The 27299-nt window shown below is 52.4% G+C and overlaps 1 protein-coding gene across 1 annotated transcript in view; it reads right to left on the reverse strand.

Annotated features, from left to right (window-relative positions):
* Wnk2 (WNK lysine deficient protein kinase 2) overlaps nt 1-17005 on the reverse strand; it is a 106164-nt gene extending 89159 nt beyond the window's left edge. The window contains 3 exon segments of the mRNA XM_032885292.1: nt 15682-16130; nt 16133-16363; nt 16892-17005. Of these exon segments, the coding sequence (XP_032741183.1) occupies nt 15682-16130; nt 16133-16361 (678 nt within the window). The 5' untranslated portion in view covers nt 16362-16363; nt 16892-17005.
* Nucleotides 17006-27299: the final 10294 nt, after the last annotated feature.

Below are 27299 nucleotides of genomic sequence, written 5' to 3' on the forward strand. Positions count from 1 at the left end.
CACTATATGGAATGGAAGCTGGAGAATAGGGGGTAGAGAAGGCTAGCCCTCAGGCAGTCTCTCCAAGTGACAACAGTACTATTCTAGGCAGAACCCAAATGATAGCCTTAGTCCATCACAGTCATTAGGTCTTCTGACATGGGGTTGAGTCCACCCCGTCTTCATCACAGCTGCCCCTCCCCCTGAGCCCCAGTGAGACTGAAAGGTACAGCCTATACAACATACTGAGACACCCCTGTCCCTGGAAATGGTGGTTCCCACAGACCCACCTCAGCCACAGCTCCTACCTATTCCCTAGACACTGCTATAAATGACCCGCTAATGGAGCTACAGGGAATTTCTCAGCACTGTATCTGATGGCCAAGTGCAGGAGGGAGACAGGATCTGGGGATGAGGGACCGGAACAATGACCTGTCATCACACTTCAGGTCAGGCTTCCCTCAGATGGCCCTGTTCCCCTACCCACCAAGCCTGGCCTAACCTGTCCTGACCTGCTCTGAGTAGACCTCAGCCTAAGGCAGGACACAGCTCTGTAGCCCTGAGAGAACCGGGGACAGTAGGCTAAGCCCACCTTAGCCCTGCAGCCCTGCCACACTGGCCAGACGTACCCGACGTATACCATGCCCTCCTGGGGGCGCTCTCTGGGCCTGATGTGGTGCCCCATTAGAACAGGAGACAAAGCCTCCCAGCCCATGTCATAGAGCACACACCACAGCCATTGTCCTCTTCTCTGCTACACTCAGGTCCAAGGCTCAGGGAAGGTGCCTGCCTTCTGGAAGGTTGCCTTGCTCTTGTGGCTTCCCTGTGCCAGGCCCCTAGAGCTGGGCGAACAGGACTTCCCATACATTTATGTGGCACCCTGAGTCCTCAAAGGACACCTCTAGGCTTCCCATCTAAGTCAGATGGAAGCCCTGTATCCGCCTGTCCGTCAGGGGTACTGATGCCCTATGACCAGGCTTGGAGAGACTCAAGCCTCAGCCTCCACACTAGTACTATGCTCCAGGATATGGCCCTGACAGTTGCCATTTGAACACCAGCCTGCACATCTGACAAATGCCATCAGCATGGTTCTTGGTGACAAGGGCACAGTTCCCACAGGAACCCCACAAAGGCAGACCAGCCCAGAGCTGTCCCCACCATGAGCCCCAACACCACTGAGCCTGTAGAACTGCAGCACCCCCTCCCAACTGTGAGTGCCTGCCAAGAACACCGTGCATGCATCTTGATGTTCCCCAAACCCCAGAAAGCCTTCCTGCTAAGCCAGCAGGGCATGTGGGCTGCAGTGACCATTCACAATCATGGCTTTGACCCTCGTGATTCGGTCTCCACCAGGAAGCCTGCCACGGCCCCACCCGCACATGAGAGAAAACATGCAAAGGCCTTTGTCTAAAGGTCGTCAGCCGTGCAAATGTTCACCCTCCATAGCAGAGCCCCAGGGCCCCCAAGTAGTTCCTGCTCCTCCTAAAGTCATAGTATCCCCTGGGTCCATGGGACAGGTGGCCCCTCCATAAAGCTTCCCCAAAGAGCTCCTCATTCCTACAGAAGCGCCCCGAAGGCACGACTGTTCCCAAGCAAGCTAAGCAGAGGATATATACATGCGAGGGGACACATGTGACCCAGCAGGGCTGTCTATGCTCACAGCCATACAGGAGACCCAAACAAGCCATGGAGCAAAGCACCGGGGCCTGCATATGGCCGAGAGCCTGTGCTGTACTCCGGTCAGGATTTCTTCCTAAACCTGGCCCAGTGGCCAGGGTTAGGAAGCCCGAAGGATGAGACCCTAAGCCAGGCCCAGACCCTCACCACCCAGTAAGCACTCCAGGTGGGAAGCTGGCAGCGGCCACTGTTCTCCCTGGCAGGCAGAGGGGCTCTGCTCTGGCCTGGGTTGAATAGACACAAAGAACCTGCCTGAAAACCATCCACAAGCCATCAGGGAAGCAGCCAGAGAGGCTGGAACGTTCCAATGTCACCATCTCGCTCCCCGGCAGGGAACAGAGTAGGTCTTTGTCTTTCTATCACTGCGGTCATCAAATATTTACAGAGGCTGACAGGCCATTTCAGACAGGCCAGAAGTGAACCTCACAGGCTCTTCCTGGGGCCAGAGGAGACAGAGCTGGGGAAGGGGGAGGGGGCAGTAGACACAGAGGTGCAAGCAGCCACTGGGAGGGAAAGGGGGAGACTCCAGCAGGATGCTGGATCAGGGCCTCAGCCAACATCTCACCTGGGGCTTACGCCCTAATCATCAGGAGAAGGTACCCAGGGCTATCAGCCAGCTGGGCAGGTACTCTGGCCCGGCTCCCATGAGTTCTGCCACACAAAGGAAGTGGCAAGGGTATAAGAGGCCTGCAGAGAGCACTCAAAGGGAGAACCTCCCCCCAAGTTTCCTGCAGCGCTCGCTCCTACAGACGTCCCTTCTCTTCTCACAAAGACCACCCTAAGGCACTACTCTAGGGACAGGGGTGCCCGCAAGGTCTTGTGTATCCTAGGTTGGCCTCATCGTCACCATGCAGCCAGGAATGACCTTGAATCCACCTACTTCCACTTCTTGAATGCTAGGATTAAAGGTACACACAACAACACACCCGGTTTGGTTTAGTCCACGCTCGGGACTGAGCCCAGGACTTCTTACGCGCTAGCCAAATACTCTGTCACCCGAACTAAAGCCCCAGCTCCTATCACTCGGTTTCATCTTGAACTTACAAAAGCCAGTAACCCAGAAGGGACAGGCTATGGGCCACCACCACCCCTGTCCCCAACACCACCAAAGATGGGCAGGTGGTATAGAAATCCAGAACAAATTCCAAACCTCTGATGGTGTTTCAGTAAATACCTCTCCATTTTGCACATATGAGGCTACCTATAAATGTAGTATCATCTCCACTCCTGGGGCTGAGGCCCACATACAGCACCTGCCATAGCCACTGGGCCAATATAGCAGGCCAGTAAGGGGAAAGGGGACTTTCTTCCCACCTCCAAGCACTGTGTAAGTGGACCTTGGCTCTCTGGAGACCAAGGTGCCCACTTGGGCTCAGCAGACAGAAGTTCCCAGCATGCTTTCTTAACCAAACACACTCTCAGCGGCTAAAGCAACCTCAGTCAGCAATGACCTGTCTGCCGTGGCGCTCGGCCAGCGCCTGACATTGTGCCAAAGGCTTGGGGATCACAGGGCTTCTGAAACTCCCTGCCCCCGAGGGGTGAGGGGGACAGGGACACATGTCCCTGTCCCTTCTTACTCCTCCACAGCCTTGTGTTTTCCACACTTCCTCTAAAAGGTCAAATTCTCTCCTCTGATGACACGGACTACTAAGGAGAAGACATACCCTAGGCTGTCTGAAGCGATGTTTGAAGCTTGTGGCTCACTGGCCCGGCAGGATGATCTCCTGATGTGAAGATGAAATGGCACCCCATAATACCTCCTGACTTCCAGAAGTACAAACCCCGCTGCCAAAAGGGGGTCAGGGGGTGAAACAGTCAGGCTCAGACAAGAGAACAGGAGAAGCATTGAGACCCCAAAGGCATGAGGACAGCTAGGAGGTACTCCACCTCAAACTCCACACTTTAGCCACCTTCTGGGAGGAGCACCCAGGCTGAGACCACACCCCAGAATAGGAGGAAAACTCTCCTAGTGTCTCAGGCTCAGACAAAGACAGTAGCCTCAAGCCCAGCCTGGGAGGATACAGAAGTTTGGGCCAATTGGACCGGCAGAGGTAGGGACTGAACAAAGTCTCTGTCCACCCCTGCCTCCCAGCAAGGGGATAACAGGTAGGGCTGGCCCAGGCGCAATTTACAATATAATGGACCTGTGCCCACATTGTTCAACCAATCTTAGGTGGGACTAGGGTGGGTGGAGGTGGCTTTGGGCAGTGGGTGAGACCTCTCTGCGTATGTCAGCGAAGATGTAATGAGTGTGACATTGAAAGATTTCCCAAGAAGATGACATCAGACAACGGTCCCATTTAACAAGGAAAGAGGTTGTAGGCTCCATACCATATCCCACCCCTAGAGACGGCCACTCTTGACAGTCACTCCTCTATTAGGGTGTCATCCAAACGAAGAGGTACAGGGATGGCAGAAGAGGAACAGCTCAGACATACTCTGCCCCAATTCAGGCCAGCCAGGCATCCTGTGAGGTCTCGGGAAGTCACAGGAGTTCAACCAGCAGTCAGTGGACAGGGATAGGTGGAGCTCTTATTCAGGCCTCCTAACCAGGAGCTCAGAGTGAAGGGAGGCTACGGGGTCCCTAGCAGCACCAAGTCAACTTAGAACCGAGTGGCCCTGGAACAGCCACAGCCTACCGCCCAGAGGCATCAGGCCTCATGGCAATCCTGGACTCAGAGCAGGTGCCTGCAGGAAGACTGATGGACCACCCAGATATCCCTCTGCTTCTTCCTCAGAAGGAGAAATGGATGCAGTCCCCGCTGGGAGCTGCTCAGTCTCTAGAGTACAGGGCGTCCGTGAGTGTCGGTACGGCTATTTCTGGGCTAGAAGTACTCATGTCTCCGCAGGGACAGTGACTTGGCCAGCCCTGTGACCTGCACGTGTAGCACCCCGTGGCAGCCGCTTCAGAGACACACAGTCCAACCCCACTGGCAGAAGCACCAGGCAGAGGTTCCGTACGCACCACTGTGCGGAGCCTTGGGAGACAACACCAAAAGGATAACCGGTGGTGATAAAGCAGTAAGGTTTGTTCTAGATGGGTGGCTCTTAACTTTCCTAATGCTGCGACCCTTTAAAACAATTCTGGTTGTGGCGGCCCCCACCCATCAAATTATTTTCGTTGCTACTTCATAACTGTGATTTTGCTACTGTTACGAATTGTAGCGTAAGTTATCTACGTTTTCCGATGGTCTTAGGTGACCCCCGTGAAAGGGTTGTTTGACCCTCGCAGAGGGGTCGTGACCAACAGGTAGAGAACCGCTGTTTTATATTAAAATGGATGTGACAAGCAAACACTACACCCGTCTCTTCACTGACTAGACCCCAGGTGCAAACGGGGGACGCAGAGAGAACCATCGTGGGAATCGCAAGGCTACACACTAGAGGCATCCAACGAGATCCACCCACCTGGGCCCTGGACATGACCCTGCAGAGGCTCTGTGGGGACCTGTCCCTATTCCTGTCAGGAGATGCTTGCCGAGGTATTCAGGGAGGAACCCAAAGTGGGTCAGATAAAATGCACACAAATGGAGTGACAGAGAGCCGGCGGCTGAGTGCCCGGCTCCTAACTCCACTCTGCCAGTAGCTAGAGATTTTCAAAAATTAAAAGTTTGGGGGAAATGGAAACCGGACAGCTGGGAGGAGACAAACACTGTAATGGGGCCCAGATGGTGGGTAAAGAGCAGGACATTCGGAAGGAGAGAGAGAGCAGCCTCAGGGCCTGGGGGTGCCCACAGTGACCAGGTGTGGATAAGAACGGACAGGCTAGCTGGCAGGTGGGACCGACCCAGGCAGGCAAAGGCTTTGCACGCACAGCACCAACACTTCTGAGGAGAAAGAAATTACTCCACTGTCTGCTCTCCCACCTTGGACATCCAGGGTACTCAGTCCCAGGTAATAGATCAAAAAGTTATCTGAATCAAGCCTTTCCCAGACACCCCTGCATCAATGAGGGGTCACAGATCATCTTACAGCCTGAAAGATCAAAGAAGATACCTATAAACATTTTCCTTTACGAACTGAAATACAAGCTGAGCGGCACAGGCCTCTAATCCCAGCACTTGGGAGGCAGAGGTAGGTGAATCTCTGAGTCTACAGAGTGAGTTCTAGGACACTCAGAGCTACATGGTGAGAGCACGTCTTGAAAAAAAAAAAACCAAAAAAAAAACAAAACAAGAATTAAAATACAGATTAGCTTTTAAAGGCTGCTAGGCTCCTGTCTACTCAACTATGCATTTGCTTCCTGCCTTCAAGTGTGGTTATGCTGCCTGGAGCTGTGGCAGCCCTTCCTGGCTGTGAGACAACAGATAGGAATAGGGTCAGATGTCAACGTGGATGAGGAGAGCTAAAGAGAAAGAAAAAATATCTTACGCCCCTACCAGTACTGAAGAGCTTCTTCTGGTCAGTTGCCTCTGGGGTTCTTAATTGGCTATCTCTAGAGTTCAGATCCTGGGCATGGCTCACCCCAGCTGCCTCACGGTTGAAAGTCTTCACAAGTCATTCACAAGCATACACACCAAGAGAAAGGCAAGGACAGTGAAGGGAGGTGGCCCTCCCAGGCCTGAGATGGGTAGGGCTCACAGGGTGGAGACCAGCTTTCCACAGACAGTTTCGCATGCCGTCCACAGCACTGCTGACTTGTGTGCAGGACAACCCACACTTGCAGAGATTCAGGAAAATATCGAGAGAACACCCCCAACGCCAGCCACCTTCCACCAGTGTTGTCCCTCCCCACCCTGGCCACCAGATGCCCCACAGAGAGTGGAAAGACAGGGTCATGCCCCAGTCTCCCATAACGCCCCAGCACTTCACAATGCAGTTGGCATTTTAAAGACTCCAAGAAGTTCTGCAATAGCAATGCCTGGTTGACCCAGCATTTCCCAGGCCTCTTTCCATAGCCACACTTTCAACACACGCAAGGCACGCAAGCAACAGAGACACCGTGGGCCATGCCATTCGACACCACTCTGCCAACTGATCATTCGTGGGATCCTTCCAGACGAGCCTTTCTCATCTCTGAAAGTAGACTTTTCATGACTGATGGGTTCATACGTGTCTTAACACCCAGGGAAGTTCTCATCAAACCCAAACCCTTTCCTCCCTGCCCTGTGACCATGTTCATCCTAGCTGTTATGTCCAGGTCTGTAAAACTGAGGCCTGGCCAGGAGCTCCCCACTGAGAAAAATCTGGGAGCCACGCTGAGCAAAATCTCCAGGACTCCAGACACCACCGAGGCTCTCACCGATCCCCTTCACCCTCAGGTGGGGACAGTGTTCCTGGCCATAGGAGCTTCTAGGACATAGCTGGCCCTTAAACATCAGGGTGATGGCCACAGCTACTTGAGGAATTCCATGACTCAAGGCTGCCCTGCTGGTCCAAGGGCCAGCATACCCTTCCCTACTTCCCCAGAGCAGAGCTGAGCTACACTCTCTGGAAACATCTCCCCAGGACCAGGACAGCATCCCTGAGCAAGGCAGGACCACAGTATGGCACAACCCCTGAAACTACAAGTTAGGAGAGCCTTAACAGCCGCCACACCCTGTGAGTGTGCAGGATACTGGAGGGTAAAACACAACCGGGCAGCTGCATTTGATGAACTTTTAGATGGAGTGGGGCTCTTCATAGTCTCTGTTTCGTGGAGACATTCAGGGTTTCGGAAGGATGGAGTTCCCTGTGCTGGAAAATGTCCACAGCTGTGCACATGTATAAGCAACGAGACAAAGTAGACATATCATGATTCTCTGGACACGACAGTCCAGGCTGACAGTTCCCTCGGCCATATGCCTGTGTCCTCAGATGAGGGAAAGCCACCTGTAGCCATCACTGACATTCACAGGGATGGCCTTACCATGTGTCTGAGCACCCAAGGAAGTTCTCATCAAACCTAAGCCCCTCCCCTCCCTTCCCGTGCCCATGGTCATCCTAGCTGATATGTCCAGGTCTGTAAAACCAAGGCCTGGGCTGTCTGCTGCTGCAACCCATTCCTGCTTTATCTTTATTTTACCTCCATGGCTTTGCCCCTCTTTTTTTGTTGTTGAACTTATTTATTTTTTTTAAATTATATTTATTGACTGAGAGGTCAGAGGTCAGGGGTCAGTCTTCTTTCTCTCTGCATTTGGATACCTTAACTTGCCGAGCCATCTTGCCAGCCCTGGTTTTGCCCTTTAAAGCAGCTGTCAGTTCATTTAGCACAGCCCCATCTGCCCCGGAGTGGCGTGTTCATCATAGGTCAGTTTCTCCATTACGCACTGCATTTAAGATCCTTCCCTGTCATTCACGGCTTGACAGCTCTGCTCTTTTTAGTGCTGAGTACTGCATTCTCTGGACGTGCCACAGAATCCACTCACCTACGGAAGGGTAGCTTCGGTGCCTCTCCGTTTCAACACGAACAAATGAGGCTGCTAAACCAACATTCACGCACAGGTCCTTAGCGTGGGTGTGTAACTTCTGATGGTTCGTGATAGGGTAAATACTAAGGAGGAAGACTGCCGGGGGCCACACGCCACTCCCCGTTGTGATAAGGGAGCTTTCCAGTTGCTCCATGTCCTCATGAGCATATGGTATTGTGAGCTGCTCTGGCTTTGGCCATTTTAGTGGGTGTTCAGTGTGCTCTCCCTGGGGCTTCAGTTTGCATCTCCCTGGCAACACTGTAACGAATGCTTCTTCTCATGCTTATGGCCATACAAACATCCCGACAGGCAAGGTATCCATTTAGGCCTTTAGCCTACTTTATGAATGTCAGTATTTTTTTTTTTTTAATCTCGTTTTCTCACTGCTGAAAATTTCTTTGTGTGTTTTGGATTCCTTCATCAGAGGTATTTGTCAATATTTCCTTCCAGTCTGTGGACGGTCACCTCATCCTCTTGATTGCGTCTTTCACAGACAGGATTTTAATTTTAATGAAGCTCAGCTTGCCAGTTACATGGCATGGGCTGTGCCTTAGGAGGTGCATGTAAAAAGTTATTGCCAAAGCCAAGGGCCCCTTGGTCTTCACCTGGCTTCTAAGCACTCTAGACTTAGACGTGATCCTTTCCAGGCTGATTTGTCAGGGGGGCACGCACTTGCACTCTGGGTCCTGTGTGCTTCGCCGCGGGTCTGAAGTGTGTGTGCCCTTTCTTGACTGTGTGTGTTGTGTCTTTTTCGAGGCCCTAAGATGGATCCTGGCGCCTCGCTCAGTCAGCAAGCGCTGCCGTGAGCTGCGTGCCTGGATTGGAAGGTCACCTGTCCCAGCACCATTTGTTGAAAGGCCTCACACGACTCTGCTGAACGCTCATTTATTAAAGCGACCATCTCTTTGTGTGCGTCTTCTTCCAGGCCCTCTCTTCCATTCTCTTCATCTGTCTCCCCTTCTGCCAACACCACGCTATCTCCATCAGTTCTCTTTTATTCTTTTCCATAGCCCTGATATATATTTAATGGAAGCTGGCTTGGAAGAAGTAATCCAATACTCTGGGAAACAGGAACAAAACTGGACTTCAAAACACTGGGGAGGGGGTAAATCTGCAGCTATCTGCCACCCCGCCTACTGGGCGGAAGTCTTCACCCTGGGGTATTAGCGGCATCTCCAGGCCCTGACTTGCCTTCCGAAGCTCCAGCTGCTGTGTTTCACACCCTGACCCTTATCTGCAACTTGGATGGGAGGCTGGCACAGCCCAGAGCCCCGGGCTCAGCCCTGCGAGGATCAACTTGCTCTCCGCAGCAAGTGCAGGCAGGAAGAGGACCACTGCAGGTCCATCCATGTGCTCTGAGGGACAGCACCATCCCCCTATCCCAAGGTAAAAAACACTAAGGTACCCACTGGCCAGAACACACACACACACACACACACACACACACACACACACACACACACACACACACACACTAGCCATGTGCATAGGGCCAGAATCTTTGATGACATACCTGACCTGGCTCTCTGTCCTCAAATCTCCTTCCTACCACTACTCAGTGTAGCACTTGCTGAAGCATCCATATCAGCTCTGCCAAAAAGACGCCAGGGTTTCACCACACACAGCCGCTGGTCCAGAGTAGACCACAAAGGAGACCAAACACGCAGCCTAAACCTCCACTGGACCAGGTCAAGTTCTCCTCCATTACTGCAGTAACCTGGGCCCCAAGCATTCACACTGGACACCTTGCAGCCTCGGCCCAAAGCCAGGTCTAAGCCACAAGCCCTAAGGGACACCCACGGGGCACAAAAGAGCCAGGAGTAAAAACTGAGCTTTCTGGAAGATGAACAGCCAAGTTCTGAACAAGCCGAACACAGCCTCGCACTGAGGGCCAGCCCTGCCCAGACTGTGAACTTGCCTTGGATAGCCAGCTAGCAAAATGGAGGAGATGAGACAGACGACAGAAGCTGTGGAACTTCCTTACTGTAACTTAGCACCTGAAGCGAGGACACACTTGCCCTCACCTGCATGACTCGGTGGACAGAACTCACACCTGACCCAGGGAAAGCCAGTGGGCAAGACTGGGGCTCTAGGAACCTCTCCTCTGGCCTGGCCTCTACTGGAACTCAGGCATACACCTCCAGCCCCACCCACTTCACGCTCCATGGCCGCCTCTACACCTGAAGCTCCTAAAGGCAGGTTCGGCCAGCAAAACTCTGTCCTGTGCCTGCTGGCCCAAGTCCCTGCCCATACCCACCTTCTCCACCTTCAAATCCTACACTCTCTTAACACAGTAGGGTCCACCAGAGTTGAGCCTCCTCCCCACCCTGCTCTCCTAGCTGGTTCCCTGCCATGCACTCTTGCCCTCTCCTCTGCTCAGAACACCCCAGACAAAAGTCCTGGTCACACCCCCAGACTGTGCCTGAGGCCCATCAAGTTGCCTCACCATCCATACAAGGACTCCTACCTGCTGTTCTAACTCCAACCTCAGGGCCTTTACACAGCTTGGACAGGGCCTTTGTCCAGTCCAAATGATGCCAGGCCCTCTCCCACAAGACTCCTAAGTACCCAAGTCTTCCCACCACACCATTCTCTGATCTGCTGATGCTTCTCCATGTCCCCTGGGATCATGATCTGATCTGTTTGTCGTGGTGCTCCCAGGCCTGGAACCAAGAGCCAGGCTCAACAAAGGGCCACCTAATCAATGAGCACGGTCACTCTAGAAACATGGAGTCTCAAAGCCTGCCCAATCCTCAGGTGACCAAGTGCTTAGAAGCCACCCTGACCTCAGATGTCTCTTGACCCTGCAATCAGCAGCCCAATCCTCCCAGGCAGCATACCCTACCCAGACTTTATCCCAGTTCAGTGCCCAGCCAATCAGATATCACCTTGAACCCCTCCAGCCCTCGGTGCCTCTCTGCGAGTCACCGTATGGCCTGTCTGCTATCCCAGTAACTACCTTTAGGTTGCCTGGGCCTCAGTCTTATGACCTGGCCACTCTCCATGTTTAGCATGCAGAACATCAAGAGTATGAGTACACAGCACATGCCCCCAGTAGGACCCATGCAGATAGAACATGGAGAGGGATGTGGCTATCCTCATGGAAAGTTCCAGGCCGGCACCATGGAGGAGGATCCAGTTGCCTCACAGGTATCTGGGTACCCAGAGCTGTAGAAACATCAGGTTAAGGACAGAAGGTCATATAAACTACATGTGCCATTTTACCCTTACATGTGAGATGGGTCTTCAGCAGAGACTGAGAAGACAGACAGAGCTGCCACACCTTCGTCACATGAAGACCTGGCCTTGAATGAGACTCAGTTGGGCACCTCCAAAGGCCCAGGCCTCTGAGAACATCCCTCAGCTTTATATGCATCTGTAGAAGCACCTGCCTCTACGGGTGCCTGGACTCCTCACATCCCAGCAATGGTAACCACAGCCTAAACTGCTACTCACCATATCTGACCACACAGCTCACCACACACACCTCATGTCACCACTCAAGTGTGGGGATGGAGGGAGGGGCCCAAGGGTGGGTGCCCACATTTCTACACCTGATGGGAAAGCCATACCCAGAGGCCATTCAGGCAGCCAGAGCCAACCTTTCCCACCAAACAAGACAAGACTGCGGTCAGGCTGCATGAAGGAAGGAGGTGAGCTCCGCGCTAACACAGACCAGTTGTCAATCACGGCTCTTTGAACAAAATTAGGCACTCGGGGGATTAAAAAACAAAAAGGAGACAGGAAGAAGGCCAGGTGACTGCTAGCCGAATCAGGCCATGCTGTCTCAGAGTGTCTTCTCCCTACAAGCACCACTGCCTGCTGGGACTATGGCTCACTGCCGCCTGCCCCCACACCACAGGGCCAGGGATGAGAGCGGATAAGGTAGCAGCCAGGCTTCCTACACAAGGTTATCACAGCATGATCCTAGGGCTCTCCAGGCCCTGGGCCTGGGCCTTCCACCTCACTTAGATCCTATGAAGGCAGACAGAACCCTTGGAAAAGTCTTGAGTTGTCTTCCAAGGCATAAGCCACACAAGATGACCCCTTGGGTGATACCTGATCCCTGCACTGGCAGCTGAGGACACAGTGCACCTGGCTGGAGCCCGAGGTTGGAACATGGAGCTCTTCTAGAAGACCATTATTGCCCGTAACACAGCAGCAGCAGGACCCACTTAGTGACTGGAGGACCCTGACCCCATGTCTCCTCTGTCTCTAGCAAACAAGGTTTAGGCCTCATACCATTCTGCTAGGGTCCAGTCAGTCCCCAAGCTAAGGACCAAGGACTGAGTACCTCTCCAAGGTGTATGGACTCATGCCTGGCACAGGGCCCCGCCAGGGAGAAGTTCCTGTCCTGCAAGAGCGGCACACATCAGAACTTCTGTAGCAGACAGAGGCACAGAGACTCTGGGACCCTAACTCCCCTGAAAGCAGGGAGAAATGATGAGAACAGAAGGATTGTGGGGGTGCTCTGTTTCCTCTGTTACCACTGTAAAGCACTCCTTTGGTAGGAATAAAGTGCAGTCAGAGGATAGATGACAGGGGGAAATATTTTCAAATACCACCCCACCCCCATAAAAGAAAAAAACAATTCAAGTTCCAGCTTGGCATGTCTACAGTTGAGAAGGTGGGCCATCACCCTGTCCTTGATGTGGAATGAGCACATACCACTCTCCCTGTCAAACCCTTTCAACACAGAGTCACTAAAGGGAACCCAGTGTCCTCTAAACTACTACCGGCCTGTGACCGTGTTGATTCCGCTCGCCTCTTGGCAGAGAACCCTGGAAAGAGACTTCAAGCAGTGTACCACTGTGGAGACCACACTGGGCCCACCACTGAGGGTGCAAAAAGGAAGCAGCCACTTAGTGGGCACCTGAGTAAACAGACCAAAGCCCTTTGGAGGCTAACCTCCCTCAGGAGAAAAACAAAGTCCCTCCAGATCCTCCCTACACCAAGCCATCCAGAATTCAGGAGCTTTCCCCAGCAGTTGGAAACACGGGAGATGTAGAGAGGTGGATAAACAAGACTCCCTCCTAGGTCCAAAACCAAGAGCTCTATAGCCTATACTGCAATGGGGTCCTCTGCATATGACGAACAGGGATCCCATCCTGACCCAGGACGAAGACTCTGGCTCCCCTCTCCTAGCCTAGGCCCTGATCTGGGTACCTACAGAATCCCTGCTGCCCCACTATCTCCTCCACCCAGGACACCACACAGGGGCCTCTGGGTGGGTTCTCCCATGGCTCTATACAGCAAGCCTGTGCCCCACCCCCCCAGTCAGGCGTCTGCCATCTCCTGAATGGTGTCAGGCAGTCAATCAGTGTTCCCATGATGGACATGACTTGTGATGTGGAGGCTCTCACCCAGGGGGCTCTAAGCAGGCCCAGACCCCTGTCATGTGAGCCATCCATTCCAAGGGTGATCCAGACAGAGGAAGATAACACCATGCAATGCATTGTAGCCCAAGCCAAACATTAACTGCACCTCTCCCTGAAGGAGATATGAAGGCAGTTTCCTCACCTACTGGGGGATCCCAGTCTCCCCCAACACTAAAGCAAGGCACTAAAATCTAGAAGCTACCCCATTTTTACCTAGAGCCAAGTATTCAAAGACCCCTGGCCAGGGGCCAGGCTCCACCCTCTGCTGCCCCGCCCACAACAAGGACAGGCTGACTTGTCTTGCCTTAAAGGGAAAGGAGAATTAACAAGTTCCAAGCCTCTGCAGTGCCTCAGCCAGATAGGCAGGCTTGGCCTGGGGAAGTCTCTCACATATGGCCTGCTGTAGCACCCCTGCTTTGTCCTCTATACTCAGTGACATTCCATAGTAGCAGTACCAGCAGGTGCTCAGAAAGCCACGCTGGTCATCTGGCAAGAGCAGGGAGGTGGGGAGCCAAGATTCGTGCCATTCTCCAGAACCGAGACTCACATACATCCCCTTTCTCCTGGGTGCCTCTTCAGGTAGCAGGGACACAGGGCACACTTCAGGATCCTGGGCCACACGCTTTGCCCCTCCCCATCCCCACCCATTCTGCATAATCAAAGCTGTCTCTGTACCAGGTCTAGGATAGTGGTTCTCAACCTGTGGGCTAAGACCCTCTCAGAGGGGTTGCCTAAGACTACAGGAAAACACAGATATTTATATTATGATCCGTAACAGTAGCAAAATTACAGTTACAAAGTAGCAATGAAAATAATTTTATGGCTGCGGGGAGGAGGGGCACCACAACATGAGGAACTGTATTAAAAGGGTTGCCGCATCAGGAAGGTTGAGAGGCACTGCTCTAGGACATGCCAGGCAAAAGAAAGGGGTGGTCCTCATAGGAACCGCGAAGGAGGAAGGAAACTCAACTCCTGCTGAAAGTCTCCAAGAGACACCACTGACCCTCTCGTGTGAAGCTGTATTTCCATGACAGAACCGAAGGGCAGTATGGAGACAAGCCCTTTGAAACTCTTTGTCTCAGAACAGATTGATAGGTCACCTCTGAAACGAGCGCAGTTTGTACACACATGCCGAGCACGCTGCGGGTGCTGAGAACACAGCCCCTGAATCTCATTTCCGAGCCAAAAGTGCAGGCATCCTGCAGTGGACAGCAGCCCTGGCACCCAGCTCACCCAGGTTTGCCCAGGATGCATTAGCCCTGGAAGGCCAGCTAACTTTACAGGCCAACGGAGTAGGCTTACACCTCTAGCCAGCACTCTCCCAGTTGGCCCCTGCCTGACAGCTGCCCCTCCCTCCCAGTAAGGGAGGGCCTGTAAACACCCCTTGTGACAGGAGCTGCCTCCTCTTCCAAGGCTGGCCCCAGGACGGCTAGGGTTGCGGTTTATATAATCTTCAGGCCCAGGGCTGACACAGCTAACGTGAGGGCAAGGTTATGAAAAATACATGCTGAGCCTCTCTTCCAGAAAAGAAAGGAAAAAAAGAGAGACAGAACAGAGATAGAGGTAGAAGGAAGAAGGGGGTGGGGAAGAGGTAGAGAGAGAGAGAAAGAAGAAAGACAGGCATTTTTTTTTGTTTGTTTGTTTCATGACTTTCACGCACTCATCTAATGTGTGAACAAACCAGGCTCTTAGACACCAGGAAGCTGCTGACAGAGCTTCTAGGCCTTGGCCCGCAGGGCCCCAAGGACCCACCAAGCTTCATTCCTGAGACCCAGGAAACCCTTGCAGGCATCTGCAGCTATCACACCTATATCTTGCAGGGCAAAGGAAAATGCTAATTTGAGGGCAGCTGGGAGCCTCCAAGTCCCCTAGAAAAGGGCTCAGAGACAGCCTTCTCTCTCACTACCCTCCGGTCTCTACTGAGTCAATAAAAGTGGGTTCTGAGGACGGACCAGGAGCATGGGCTGACAGAACGGATATCCACTGCCTACTCCAGAACCTATGTCACCGTGGGCACGGTTGGGTACAGCACATACCCAGCCTTGACCTCCAAGATGACAAGCCTCAACCTGTGCACAGGTCCAGAAACAGCACCAACAGGCTATCCATTACACACCGTACATGTCCTGCAGGACACCCACACAGATGGTGACACATACCAGCCACCATCCCCAGGGCTGCCTAAAGCCCTGCATAGGAGCAAGGACACACCCAAGGACGCATATGCTGACAGCCCACCTGCGGGCAGCGGCGCTCACCTGCAGTTCACACCATGCTACCTCCACCCAGGTCTCCGTGTCCAGCCCCTTGTAGACCGTCTTGAAGGAGCCCCGGCCCAGCTCGATGTCGAACTTGAGGAAGCGGCCGTCCAAAGAGGTAGCCACAGCCTTGAGGTCGTCCTCATCGTCCTCCTCCTCCTCAGGTTCATCCTTGCGTGCGCGCCCGGGCTCCGGCTTTGCCTCGGTAGCTCCAGTGTCCTCCTGGGTTGGGGCGGGCGCCTCCTCCTGCCGCGGGCCGCCGTCGGGGACCGGGGCGGCTGCGGCTGACGCGGTGGTGGGATCTGGGCTGGGCTCCTGCGTGCCCGCTCGCTCCGGGCCAGGGTCCGAGGGGGCACTCGGGGAGCCAGGAGGCGCAGCGGGCGCGGCAGGCGCGGGCGCGGCGGGGCGGCCCCGGGCGCGCTCCGCGATGAGGCGGCGCGTCTTGCAGGTAGAAGCACCCTGCGCTGCAGGGGCTGTGGGGGCTGCGCGCTCGGCGTCTCGGCCGCCTCCAGGCCCGGCGGCTCCTCCTGGTCCGACTCCACCACGCTGCGCCGCAGGAAGCGCTGGGGCCCGAGCCGCGCCGCCCTCGCTCGCGGCTCCGCCATGCCCGCCGACCCCGTGCCGCGCCCGGCCTCCATCAGCGCGCCGGGGGCGTCTCGGCGGCCGCCAACGCCGTCCATCTCTGCGGGCCAAGGACACACGGGCCCCGCGTGAGCGCCAGCCCCGCCGCACCTGCCTGGGCCGCGGGATGAGACAGCGCCGCCTCTGGGCCCGCGCCCTGCCCAGCCCCACCGCAGAAGTGGCCTGCCGGGCGGTCCTCTGCGGGCTCCGGGGAGAGGGGCTGCAGATCTGCTCCCGAGGCGTGGATTGCAAGGGGATGCCCTGCCTCACTCAGCCCCGAGCCGGGAACATGGCCTGTCTCAAGCTGTCCCAGGGACTCCACAGGGGACGACCTGCTAGGTGTCCCTGAGGGCCCAGAGGAGCTACAGAGGGCTCCGGAGGCTGGAAAAAAGGGTCAAAGCCAGCACAGAGGCGACCCCGTTAGGCTATCCCGCGGGCGGGTGGGAAGGGGACAGGGAGGCCCGGGGTAAGGGGAAGCACCGGACAGGAGCCGGCTCCACAAAGGACGCGGGCCCGGGGCGCGCGGGGAGGGGGCTGCGGCGGCGCGGCGCGCACACAAAGGCGGCGAGCGGGAGGGCTCGATACTCACAGGGCGAGCGGGCGCTGTCCATGCCCGCAGCCCGGGGACCGGGGCGAGCGAGGCGGGCGAGGCCGCGCTCTGGGGTAGGAGTCTTCTCTAGGGGCCGCGTCGCGCTGGGGCGGGGTCCTGACTGGGGCGGGGGTCGCCAGGCCGTTCTGCTCTTGCGTGCTGCTCCCTCGGGCCGGGCCGCTGCGGGGCCGCGCTCCCGCGTGCTCCTGCCGGCTCCGCGCGCCTCCGCTCCCGCACCGGCTCCGAACTAGCGCGCGGAGAAGGCGGGGCTTCCGTTCGTCCCACCCTCCCCAAGACCGGAGCGCGGGGCGGGGCCTGGCACGCCCACCTGGCTGCGGCTGAGCGCCGCCACCTGCGGGATGCTCCCCATCGCCTCCACCTACGGCTAGGGTCCCATTTCGGCGCCTGGCCCTGAAGCTCTTTGGAAGTGGTCGGCTGAACTGTGGACCTTGAGGGGCTTTATATTCCCCGGAGGTGGCAGGCCACAGACAACGTGGCTTAGCTAGAGCTCCGAATCCTGGAACGTATGCCAAGACAAAACAGACAACCCCAGGGTATCCTACTCTCAGGAGCCCAAGCATGGTCACAAAATTGGAGCGTCTTCCGGGCCTTTCTGTATTGCCAGGATATGGGAAAACCTCACTATCATCCACGGAAGTTAGTACCAGTAAGCACTGCGTTCCCTTTTTCGATTAAGCAAATCCAGATCTCAAAGACAGATGTCCTTTGCCCTGATCAGTGGCGTGGTGGCCCAAGCCTGTAATCCCACCACCAGGGGGAGGAGGCAGAAGGATGCTTGATCCGGGAGTAGGACCACATGGCAACAAAGGAACCGTCTCAAAAATAAATGATAGATAGAAATAGAAAGGACTTCTCTGGCCTAAATCTCAGAGGTCCCATGAGGGGCCCAAGATGGAGAGTGGAAGAGATTTCCAGAAACCTCTTGACTCACCATGTTGATTGTCATCTTCCCCCCAACCCCCAGGACTCCCAACTTCCTGAGCTACTCAACTCCTACAGACAAGCCCCTCCCCCAGGGATCTCTGAACCGACTGCAAGGGTCACAGAAGACTGAACTGATTTCTGAGCCCGTGCTAGGCACCTGCTTAAACCCACTTCTCACCTGCGCTCGCTCCTTGTGACACACATCCTGAGGTCCACTTCACCTGAAGAAAACAGCGCAAAGGAAGGTACCAGAATGTTCTGATCTCTTAGCTCACCCTGATGGCGCGGCACCCTGTCAAAGATGCATGTTACAAATATGAAGGGATGCCCAAGGGCTGCTGGCCCCGAGAGCCTTTGACACCAGCAACTTACGTGACATAAAAACCAACGCTGATGGGGCTGGGGATTTAGCTCAGTGGTAGAGCGCTTACCTAGGAAGCGCAAGGCCCTGGGTTCGGTCCCCAGCTCCGAAAAGAAAGAACCAAAAAAAAAAAAAAAAACCAACGCTGACAGAACAGTTGTTATCCAGTGATAGGATTTCCCTGGCTCTGCTAGGGGCTGGCTGTGGGTTCTAATAGCAGTCAAAAGTTACTTTATAAGACTGATATCCAAATCTTTTCCTAGCCGAGTTGGGTGGTAGCACACTGTCAGTCTTCTAAAAGGGGGACGCTAGGGCTACTTACATTATGAAAACTGAGAACCACTGAGAACCATCTAAGGTCAGGACTCCACTGTATACCCCAGAGACCCACTGGTTAAATCGTGTGCTTGGCACTGGGCTAGGCATTTGCCGGATGCCTGTTAATTTGTATTATCTCATTTCTCATCTACCTTGGGAGTCAGGCGTGAACGCAAAGCCCACTCAAGCTGGAAGCAGAGCACAGGTGCCAGCCCTGCAGGTCTGCGAGTCCTTGGAGATGGGGATCCAAGCTGCACCTCCCAGGCTGGGGCGGAATGTGAGCGAGGACCTTTGTGTCTTCGCCAAGGAGGCTAAAGACCCCAGCATTGGCTCTCCTAACCTGAATCTGCAGGTTAATTTCTCCCGGACTGGGTTTATCCCGCAAAAGCCCTCTGGGTCCTGACATGTGTATGGAAGCTATATGTAGGGCCTATGTATGAGAAATCACGACAGAAGGATCTCAGCATGCTAGTCTGCCTGTCTGTCTCCTTCTTCCAACAGAACATGGTGACAGCCTGTGGCATATACCTGCTGAGTGACTAGTGATGAGAGCAGCCAGCCACTTAGAACGCCCAGTAGAAGTGTGGTGTTACATACCGATAACCCTAGCAGTCAGGAGGCAGAGGCCAGTCTGGGCTACCCAGAGAGACCTTGGCCATACCTACAGCTGTTGTTCATACACCCTCATATGTGCTGGTGAAGAAGTATGACCCTACCCACAAAACTGGGGTCCAATCCAGGCTGAGCTGGATCTCAGAGAGCCTGTGTCTGACTGGGCACCATGTGCTTTATAACAAACTCCCTGGGGGTGTTTTCCCACTGCCCCACTTATATACCTCCTAGGGTGAACTCACTCCCTATGCCAGCCCTTGGAGTCCACAGCTATGAAACTACTAGATAAGGCCATTGATCTCAAGGACTTATCAGCAAGGAATCTCAGACTAGTATCACTAGCAGGCCCTTGGAATTCCAACAGAGAGAATCAAGGGCTCCTTTGTACAGGATTTAGAAGCCAAGGACCCACTCTGTGCCCTTCTTCAGGTCCCCGGACATCTCTGAGTCTGTCGCCCGATCCTAAACACTTCCTACTGCGTTGCTAGGTTTCCTAGGGCTCACAAGCCAAGGCTACGGGTGGATGCCTGCAAAAGCACCAACCCAAGGGCCTAGTTATAGCATCTGCTGTTGGCGCTCAGTAGAACTATATCCAGGGTTCCCTCCAGTTGAAGATGAGGATGCAGAGGCTGAATCCAGGCACTATTCCACCTTTAGTGGCTGCTCAAGATCCAAAAAAAAGTAACTTCTCTCTGTAGTTCTCACAGTTCTCACCTTAGCCTCCTCACTCAGCCCTCACCACCTCATTGCCTAAGAACCCTTCATGTGACAAGAGTCACCAAGGTCAGACACCTGAAGAGACATCTGATTTGCTCGCCTATGGATGGGCACAGCAGTCATATCCTACAATCTCACCACATACTCCAAAAAAAAGGAAGGAGGCTAAGAGGACAGGCCACTCCTGCTGGCTATTGCCAGAGCCCACAAGGCCTTAATTAGAAAGAGGAGTCAGTATTGCCAGGGGAAGCCTCACCAATCCCCAGCTACTGCTGTCAGGTACAGGTCTCAGTTTGCCGGTGTGCTAGCCTGTCTAGACCTCAGGTCTAACGCAGCCAGTTCTCAGCACTCGTTTTCCCTGGGCACTCCTGGGAAGTTGAGACAGATGAATGCAAGACACGCTGGTAGTTGCAGCACACGGATGGAGACAGTTCTGGAGGACGGGTCCCAAAGGGGCAGGGCAAGTGGCCTGGAGGTGAGGAGTGTCACAGGAAGTCCTCCCTGAGATCTGAGGAAGGACGAGGCAGGACAAAGGTCAGGCAACATTGTGTGGCCCAAGTTTGTGACAGTTAGGGGACAGAGCCTCAGTCCTAGGAGGCAACAGATGGCCGGGACAAGCCCAGGCCACGGTTTGTTCAACCTTGTACCTCACTCTAGAAAGATAGGAGCTCTTCCTGGGAAGAGCCTTGGGAAGAGGATTGGGTGTCACAGAGAGGCTTTACTACAATGGCTTTGCCGTGCTACAGGAAGGAACGAGGAATCCTGTTTCCTCCCAACGGTGAGGCACCATTAGAATTCCCTGAACTCTGGGCAGAGGATGTTGTTCAATTGGTAGAGATCGCCTAATGGGAAACAAAGCTGTGATGGCTCACTTCGATTGTGCACTGTGAGGAGTGGCTCTCCCGGGCAGGCAGTCCTAGGTTGTCTAAGAAAGCGAGCTGAGCAAACAAGAAGTGTTCCCCTGTGATCTCTGTTTCAGTTCCTGCCTCCGATTCCCCCAACCCAATGTTGGACTGTAACCTCTTTTCTTAGTCGTTGTTGTTGGGAGTTTGTTGTTTGTTTGTTTGTTTTCAAGACAGGGTTTCTCTGTATGGCCCTGGCTGTCCTAGAACTCTGTACACCAAGCTGACCTCGAACTCAGAGACCTATTTGCCTCTGCCCCTTCCAAGTTCTTGGATCAAAGGCATGAGCCACCACTGCCCCGTGGACTATTACCTGTAAACCAGATAAACCATTTCTTCCCCAAGTTGCTCTAGGTTGGCATTTGATGACAGCCAAAGAAAGCCAACTCGGATTGTACTAACCTGGTTTGGTGAGGCCTGCCTGAAATCCCAACGTTCAGGAGATGAAGCACAGACATCAGAAGTTCAAGGCTATCCTACACTAACATAATAGATTGGAGGGGAGCCTGGGCTACACGAGACCCCTTTTTAAAAATCCCAAAAGAAAAGGAAACAAAGAAAAAATAAAGTTACTGAATAAGACACATAAATCAGAAAATGGCCCAACGGTCTTCTGAGTAGAAACTGATGGCTGGGAAGGGCTCTCTTTGTGATCCCAGGGGCAATTGAGTTTCAGATGACAGTTCTGGGAAGGCAGATGATACCGTCTAAATAAAACTGTCCGGATTGGAGTAGAGTTCAGTGGCCTGAATGCTTCTGTAGTGAGCACAGGGTTTGGTCTCCAGCATTGCAAAAATAAACAATGAAGTATATTGAACACACTGAGAAAGAAATAGAAAAGGAATTCCATTCACGATATCCTGGAAGAAATAAAATACCTAGAAATAAACCTCACCAAGGAGGTGAAAGAATCCTATAACGAAAGCTTTAAATTAACAAAGAGTTTGAAGAAGCCAGTAAAGAGACCTCCCGCACTCAAGTTGACAAAATGGATGTTGGGAAAATGGCTATAGTCTCAAAACACACCTGCAGGTTTAACATGATCCTCATCAAAGGTCTAATGACATTCTTTCATTACAGCAGAAGAATCCATCTTAAAGTTCATGTGGAAGCACACATACAACACACACACAAGACTAACCAAAGCAATCTTAAGTGATGATGATGGTGATGATGATGGTGGTGGTGGTGGTGGTGATGATGATGGAGACACCACCATACAGGATTTTCAAACTGTACAGTCCTAGAACTCAGACTCCAGAATTGTCCTCAAGAGCCTGCTGAGCCATCTCACCAGCTCCTTGTGTTGATTTTTTTTAAAACTTCAAATATGTACTTTCAAAACTTTTAATACATGTGTGCATGCCCACGTGGGAGTATGTACATGTGAACGAATGTGCCCTTGGAAGCCAGAAGAGGACATCAGATCCCCTCCGCCCAACCTGGGGTGAATGCAAGGACGATCAGTACCGACTCTTAACCACTGAGGGAAGCCCTCCAACCCTTGTTTTGATTTTAGATTTCTTTTTTAAAGAGTACATGCTCATTTATAAGAAAACAAATAAAATACAAGTGTTTGGGGGTCTGGGGGTATAGAACAATGGTAGAATGTTAGCACACGTCAAGTTCTGGGCTCTATTATATATATACACACGTACACATACATATACATCATAGTCATATACATAGATGCACATTTACATGTTCATCTTTGTGTACATTTACATATAGATTTGCATACATTTGTCTATACATTTATGCATATATTTACATGTGCATTAAATGTGCATTTGCATAACATTTGCATGAATATTTACATGTACATTTGTGTATACATTTGCGTATGTGCTTGCATATGCATTTATGTGCACATTTAGATGTACATTTGCATATGTATTTGTATGTGCGTTTGCATATATGTTTATGTATATATTTTCATGTGCATTTGCATGTACATTTGCGTGTGTGATTACATATATATATGACGTACATATGTGTCACTACCCAAAATGCACGGGCTCTGGAGGCCACAGCTTTATCTACAGGCAACTTGTCCCCATGGGAGATGCTCAGCAAGTACCTATCGAACAAGCAGATGTAACTGATATCTTTTTCCCATGCTCAGATTTACTTAATTTGAGGCATACATTATATCTAGAGCCACACATATTTCTGGGCGTTTCTATTCCTGGTCCAGAGTGAAAGGTCCCTAAATGATATGGAATGAATAAGTGTTTGAGGTTCCCGAACCGGAAGGCCCTGCTGAAGGGGCGCCTTAGGTATGAAAGGAACCACAGCCCATCCTCCACTCACTGTTCCCAGCATGAACCAGGCCGCTTCTCAGGAACTAAATTCAGAGAGCTTGAACACAGAGGAGTGCGGAGAAGCCCAGTGGGCCTTGCTGCAGTGACAATAAATACAGCCAGCACTCACAGCACTCAGACGTACCAGGACTGACCTAATTTTCTTTTTCCCTTTTCTTTCTTTCTTTCTTTCTTTCTTTCTTTCTTTCTTTCTTTCTTTCTTTCTTTCTTTCTTTCTTTCTTTCTTTCAAGGGAAGCCCTCCTGTCACCCTGAGACATGACAGAGATGACACAGGTATAGGAGGGACTAAGGCACAGAGAGGGCAACCACGTAGAGTTTATCACCCAGCCCGTGTGTGTCTGGGTGTGAGGACTGAAGGCTTGCCACCATACCTTGAAGCTGCTGTATGGCCAGCCCCAGGCCTCGGAGAGAAGCCCTTAGCTCTCTAGAGGTTTTTGGTTTTGGTAGTCTGTCCTGTGGACAGGCAGGTGGACCAAACCCTCAATCCCACCCTGACCTCGGGCATCTCCATCTGCTCACTACCTTTGAGAGCAAAGCACTGATTCTGTGTACATTTCCCTTGTCCCTGATGCCTTCTGCAGACCTAACTTGTCGTGCGGCCTCTTTCTTGTCCCACTGCCCTTAAATGGAGGCAGCCGTGCAGACTGGCACAGGCTTTGTGGAAAACAGTTTATAGCTGAGGCAGCAGTCCATCTGAATACAGCTCTTACCGTTTAAGTCAGTAATTCCTTTTGCAGAGTCTGTTCCAATGGAGTGACCAGTGATGTATGAAGGATTATTTATAATAAGCACTGGAAATCGCCAGGATGCAAGAAATCGGGTTAAGCGAACCACACTATTCCTACACAATTAAATATGCCCGGGCCACATAAATACTGTCTGCGGAGTTTTGTGATGGCAAGAGATGGGATAAGAGAGAAGAGGGGTTACAGCAGGGCACTGCCCACAAAAGCCTCCAGTCGCAGCAGCTTTTCTACACTTGGGCCAAAGCAGCCCTAGCCAGATGTGAGATGAGGAAGGGTGTTCCACAGCAAGCACGGTCTGAGCAAATGCGCAGGACAAGACTGAAGAACCTGGATCAGATTTGAGACCTAGCACCTCCCCTTGGCCGTGACTTTGGATATATCCACTAATTTCTCTGAATGTCTGTGTTCTCACTAATCAGCATGACAACGGAGGTACCTGCCTTGCAGAGTTGTGAGTGATGCTACAGCCCAGACCCCTGGAATTCTGAGCAGTTCCCAAAGGGGTCAAAACATGGCAGAGGGACTGGGGTAGGGTGGCTCTGTCGTGAAGTGCTCGCCTGCAAGCACAAGGACATGAGCTCAGCTCCCCAAGGTCCCTGGACAAAGCCAGACATGGTGGTTTCTTATTTCAGGGCTGGAGCTCACTGGTCAGCCAGGCTAGCGTAATTGGTGAGCTCCAGACCAATGAGATGCCCTTGCTCAAAGAGTAAGGCAGCGTTTCTGGGGTCTCCTTTGGACAGCATCTGGTGTTGTATCTCTTATCTCTACATAAACAAACACACATGTGCACTCATTCCCAGACCCCTACACACAAAATAAATAAATAAATAAATAAATAAATAAATAAATAAATAAATAAATAAACTCTTCTTACTGCTGCTGAGACGGTGTCCTGACTCTGAGCAAACTCCTCAGCCAAGGCATCCTAGGTCTCATGCCCCCATCTTATTGGCCAAGTACTACTCACAAACAGAGGATTAACCACCAAGTCAGAAGACCTATCCTATATGTCCGGGACACGCCTTATCTCTCTGTTTCTAAAAGATGTGGAAGCCCACGAGGACTCAGTGGTAGACGTAGTTGCCGTAAAGCCAACAGTGTTATGCACAAGACTGCAAAGGCCAGGTGGCAGTTAGTCTCAGTACCTGCTAAATCTCTGTGACAAGGTCTGTTAATCCACCAGGTGAGATGAGACTACTACCATATTTTTTAAAGGATTTATTTATTATATATAAGTACACTGTAGCTGTCTTCAGACATACGAGAAGAGGGCATCAGATCCCATCACAGATGGCTGTGAGCCACCATGTGGTTTCTGGGAATTGAACTCAAGACCTCTGGAAGAACAGTCAGTGCTCTTATCCACTGAGCCATCTCTCCAACCCTACCACAGTTTTTTGAGCCAAATTTGAAGCAAGCTTTATTAAATACTGGCCAGGGTGATGGACACCGACCAGGCCCATACCTGGGATGCCCAGAGAATGGCTGTGAATTACATTAGGTGTTGATAAAGGCAAAATTCACAAGGCTACCTACTTCCTGCCTTTATCCAATAGGGGACAAGCATGCCTCTTCACATACTTCCTGCCCATGTACTTCCCACCTACCTGTCATCGGGCACATGTTTTGCATTTGGAGCAGTCAACCTTATTTACAGAGGTGAAAACTCGTGGCTTGTTATCCTACATGAACAACAGCCCCCAGCATTCCAGGAAGCTATCTGACTTAGGGCAAGTGGAGCTTACAGGATATTCATACCTTGGGAAAGTGGGGCTTACTTTCTCAAGTGAGTCATTTTTATTCTATAGATCTCTTGAGCACAGTCATTAAGACTTACAATATAGCTTTAACCCTCACAGGTTCTCTAAGCATAGCCTGTGCTTATTGTCTGCCACAGTCATTCAGCTCGGAGAGGCTGACTCAGACCTGTGCCAGCAGGGGTCTCTCTGCCCAAGTTCCTAATTTGCATCCAGCAGGGCCCTGGGTCATCTGAAAGTTCCCATGCAACCACCAAGGGGCTGCATTCTCCTCCTTAAGGAAGCAGAGGGGGTTTTTTCCACTTAGCGTGTGTGCAGTGTGCCTGGCCTCTGGTGTTTTTCCAGCAGGCTTAGTTCAAAGTGCCATTGGCTGTCTCTGGAAGCCCCTGGCTTACTAAGCTAAAGACATGTGAACCTGGCTGACACCAACAGCCCCCAAAGCACCTGACCCTGGAGTTCACACAAATAAATGAACTGGTCACATGACTGGTCACGTGGTGGACATCATTTGCCTGAGGCATGCTGCCCAGAGGATACCTTGGGACCCCAGATTAGAAGTCAGAGAAGATATAGAAGGTTGTCCTTTTCTAAAGGACCCAAGTAGGCGCGTAGAGGGAATGAATGGCTCAGCCATTAAGAGCACTGGCTGCTCTTCCAGGGACCTGGAACCCACATGGCAGCCCACAACCATTTGTAACTTCAGTTCTAGGGGATCCATCACTCCCTTCTGGGCTCCAAGGGAACTGCACACATACAGACAGGCGCCCATAAAACGAATTCCGAATTTTAAAAATAGACAAGCGGGGTAGAGGGTACGACTCAATTGGTAGAGTTTTATCAGCACATGTGAATGCATGGGGTAAAAGGGGATGGCACACACATATCATCCCAACACTTGGGAGATGGAGGCCGAAGAGTCAAGAATTCAAGGTCATACTCAGTCACACAGGTCATTTAAGGTCAAGTCTGGGCCATACAATACCCTGTGGCAGAAGGACAGAGAGAGGGATGAAGGAAGAGAATTGACAGGATACGAAAGGCTCCCAAATGCGGACTTTTTTTTTTAAAGTACAACGTTAATAATGAAAGAAAAGGGGTTGGGGATTTAGCTCAGTGGTAGAGCGCTTGCCTAGCAAGCGCAAGGCCCTGGGTTCGGTCTGGGAGGCCTGGCTGGGAGATGCCCTTCCTCTGCTGGGAGTGGGGAAGGGCAATTGAAAATAACAAATGCACCTGCCCTTCAAGGTTCCCGCCATTTAAAAGTGCTCTGGCGTCTCGTCTTGGTCTTCTACATTGGGGGATTAAATGGTCTCCGCATCCCACTTCTCACGCTCTCCTCCATTTTCAGCGGTTGTAACAAAATACCCAAGCACCCAAGTCAGGGTGCTTTATAAAGGCACACAGTTGGTTCACAGTTTTGGAGGCAATGATATTAGAGGGCACGACACCCACGGATGCTGGCCTCGCTGTGTCATAATCTGTGGCAAGACCGAGCAAGCAACCAAAACAGAAAGCGCTTTTCTAACAGAGCCACGCTTCTGGCAACCCAGCTGTCCATTAATCCCCGAGCGATTAAACCTCATGCAAACCAGAGTCCTCAGGACTTAGTCTCATCCGGAAAGCCCCATTCTTCCTGCTGTACTGGAGACCAAGTTTCCAGTGCACAAACTTTGGGGACACATGCTAATCTCGGTACCTGAGCAGTGAGGTTGACACGTGGAGTGGAGC

Source organism: Rattus rattus, chromosome 14, assembly GCF_011064425.1.
Source record: "Rattus rattus isolate New Zealand chromosome 14, Rrattus_CSIRO_v1, whole genome shotgun sequence".
NCBI lineage: Eukaryota > Metazoa > Chordata > Mammalia > Rodentia > Muridae > Rattus > Rattus rattus.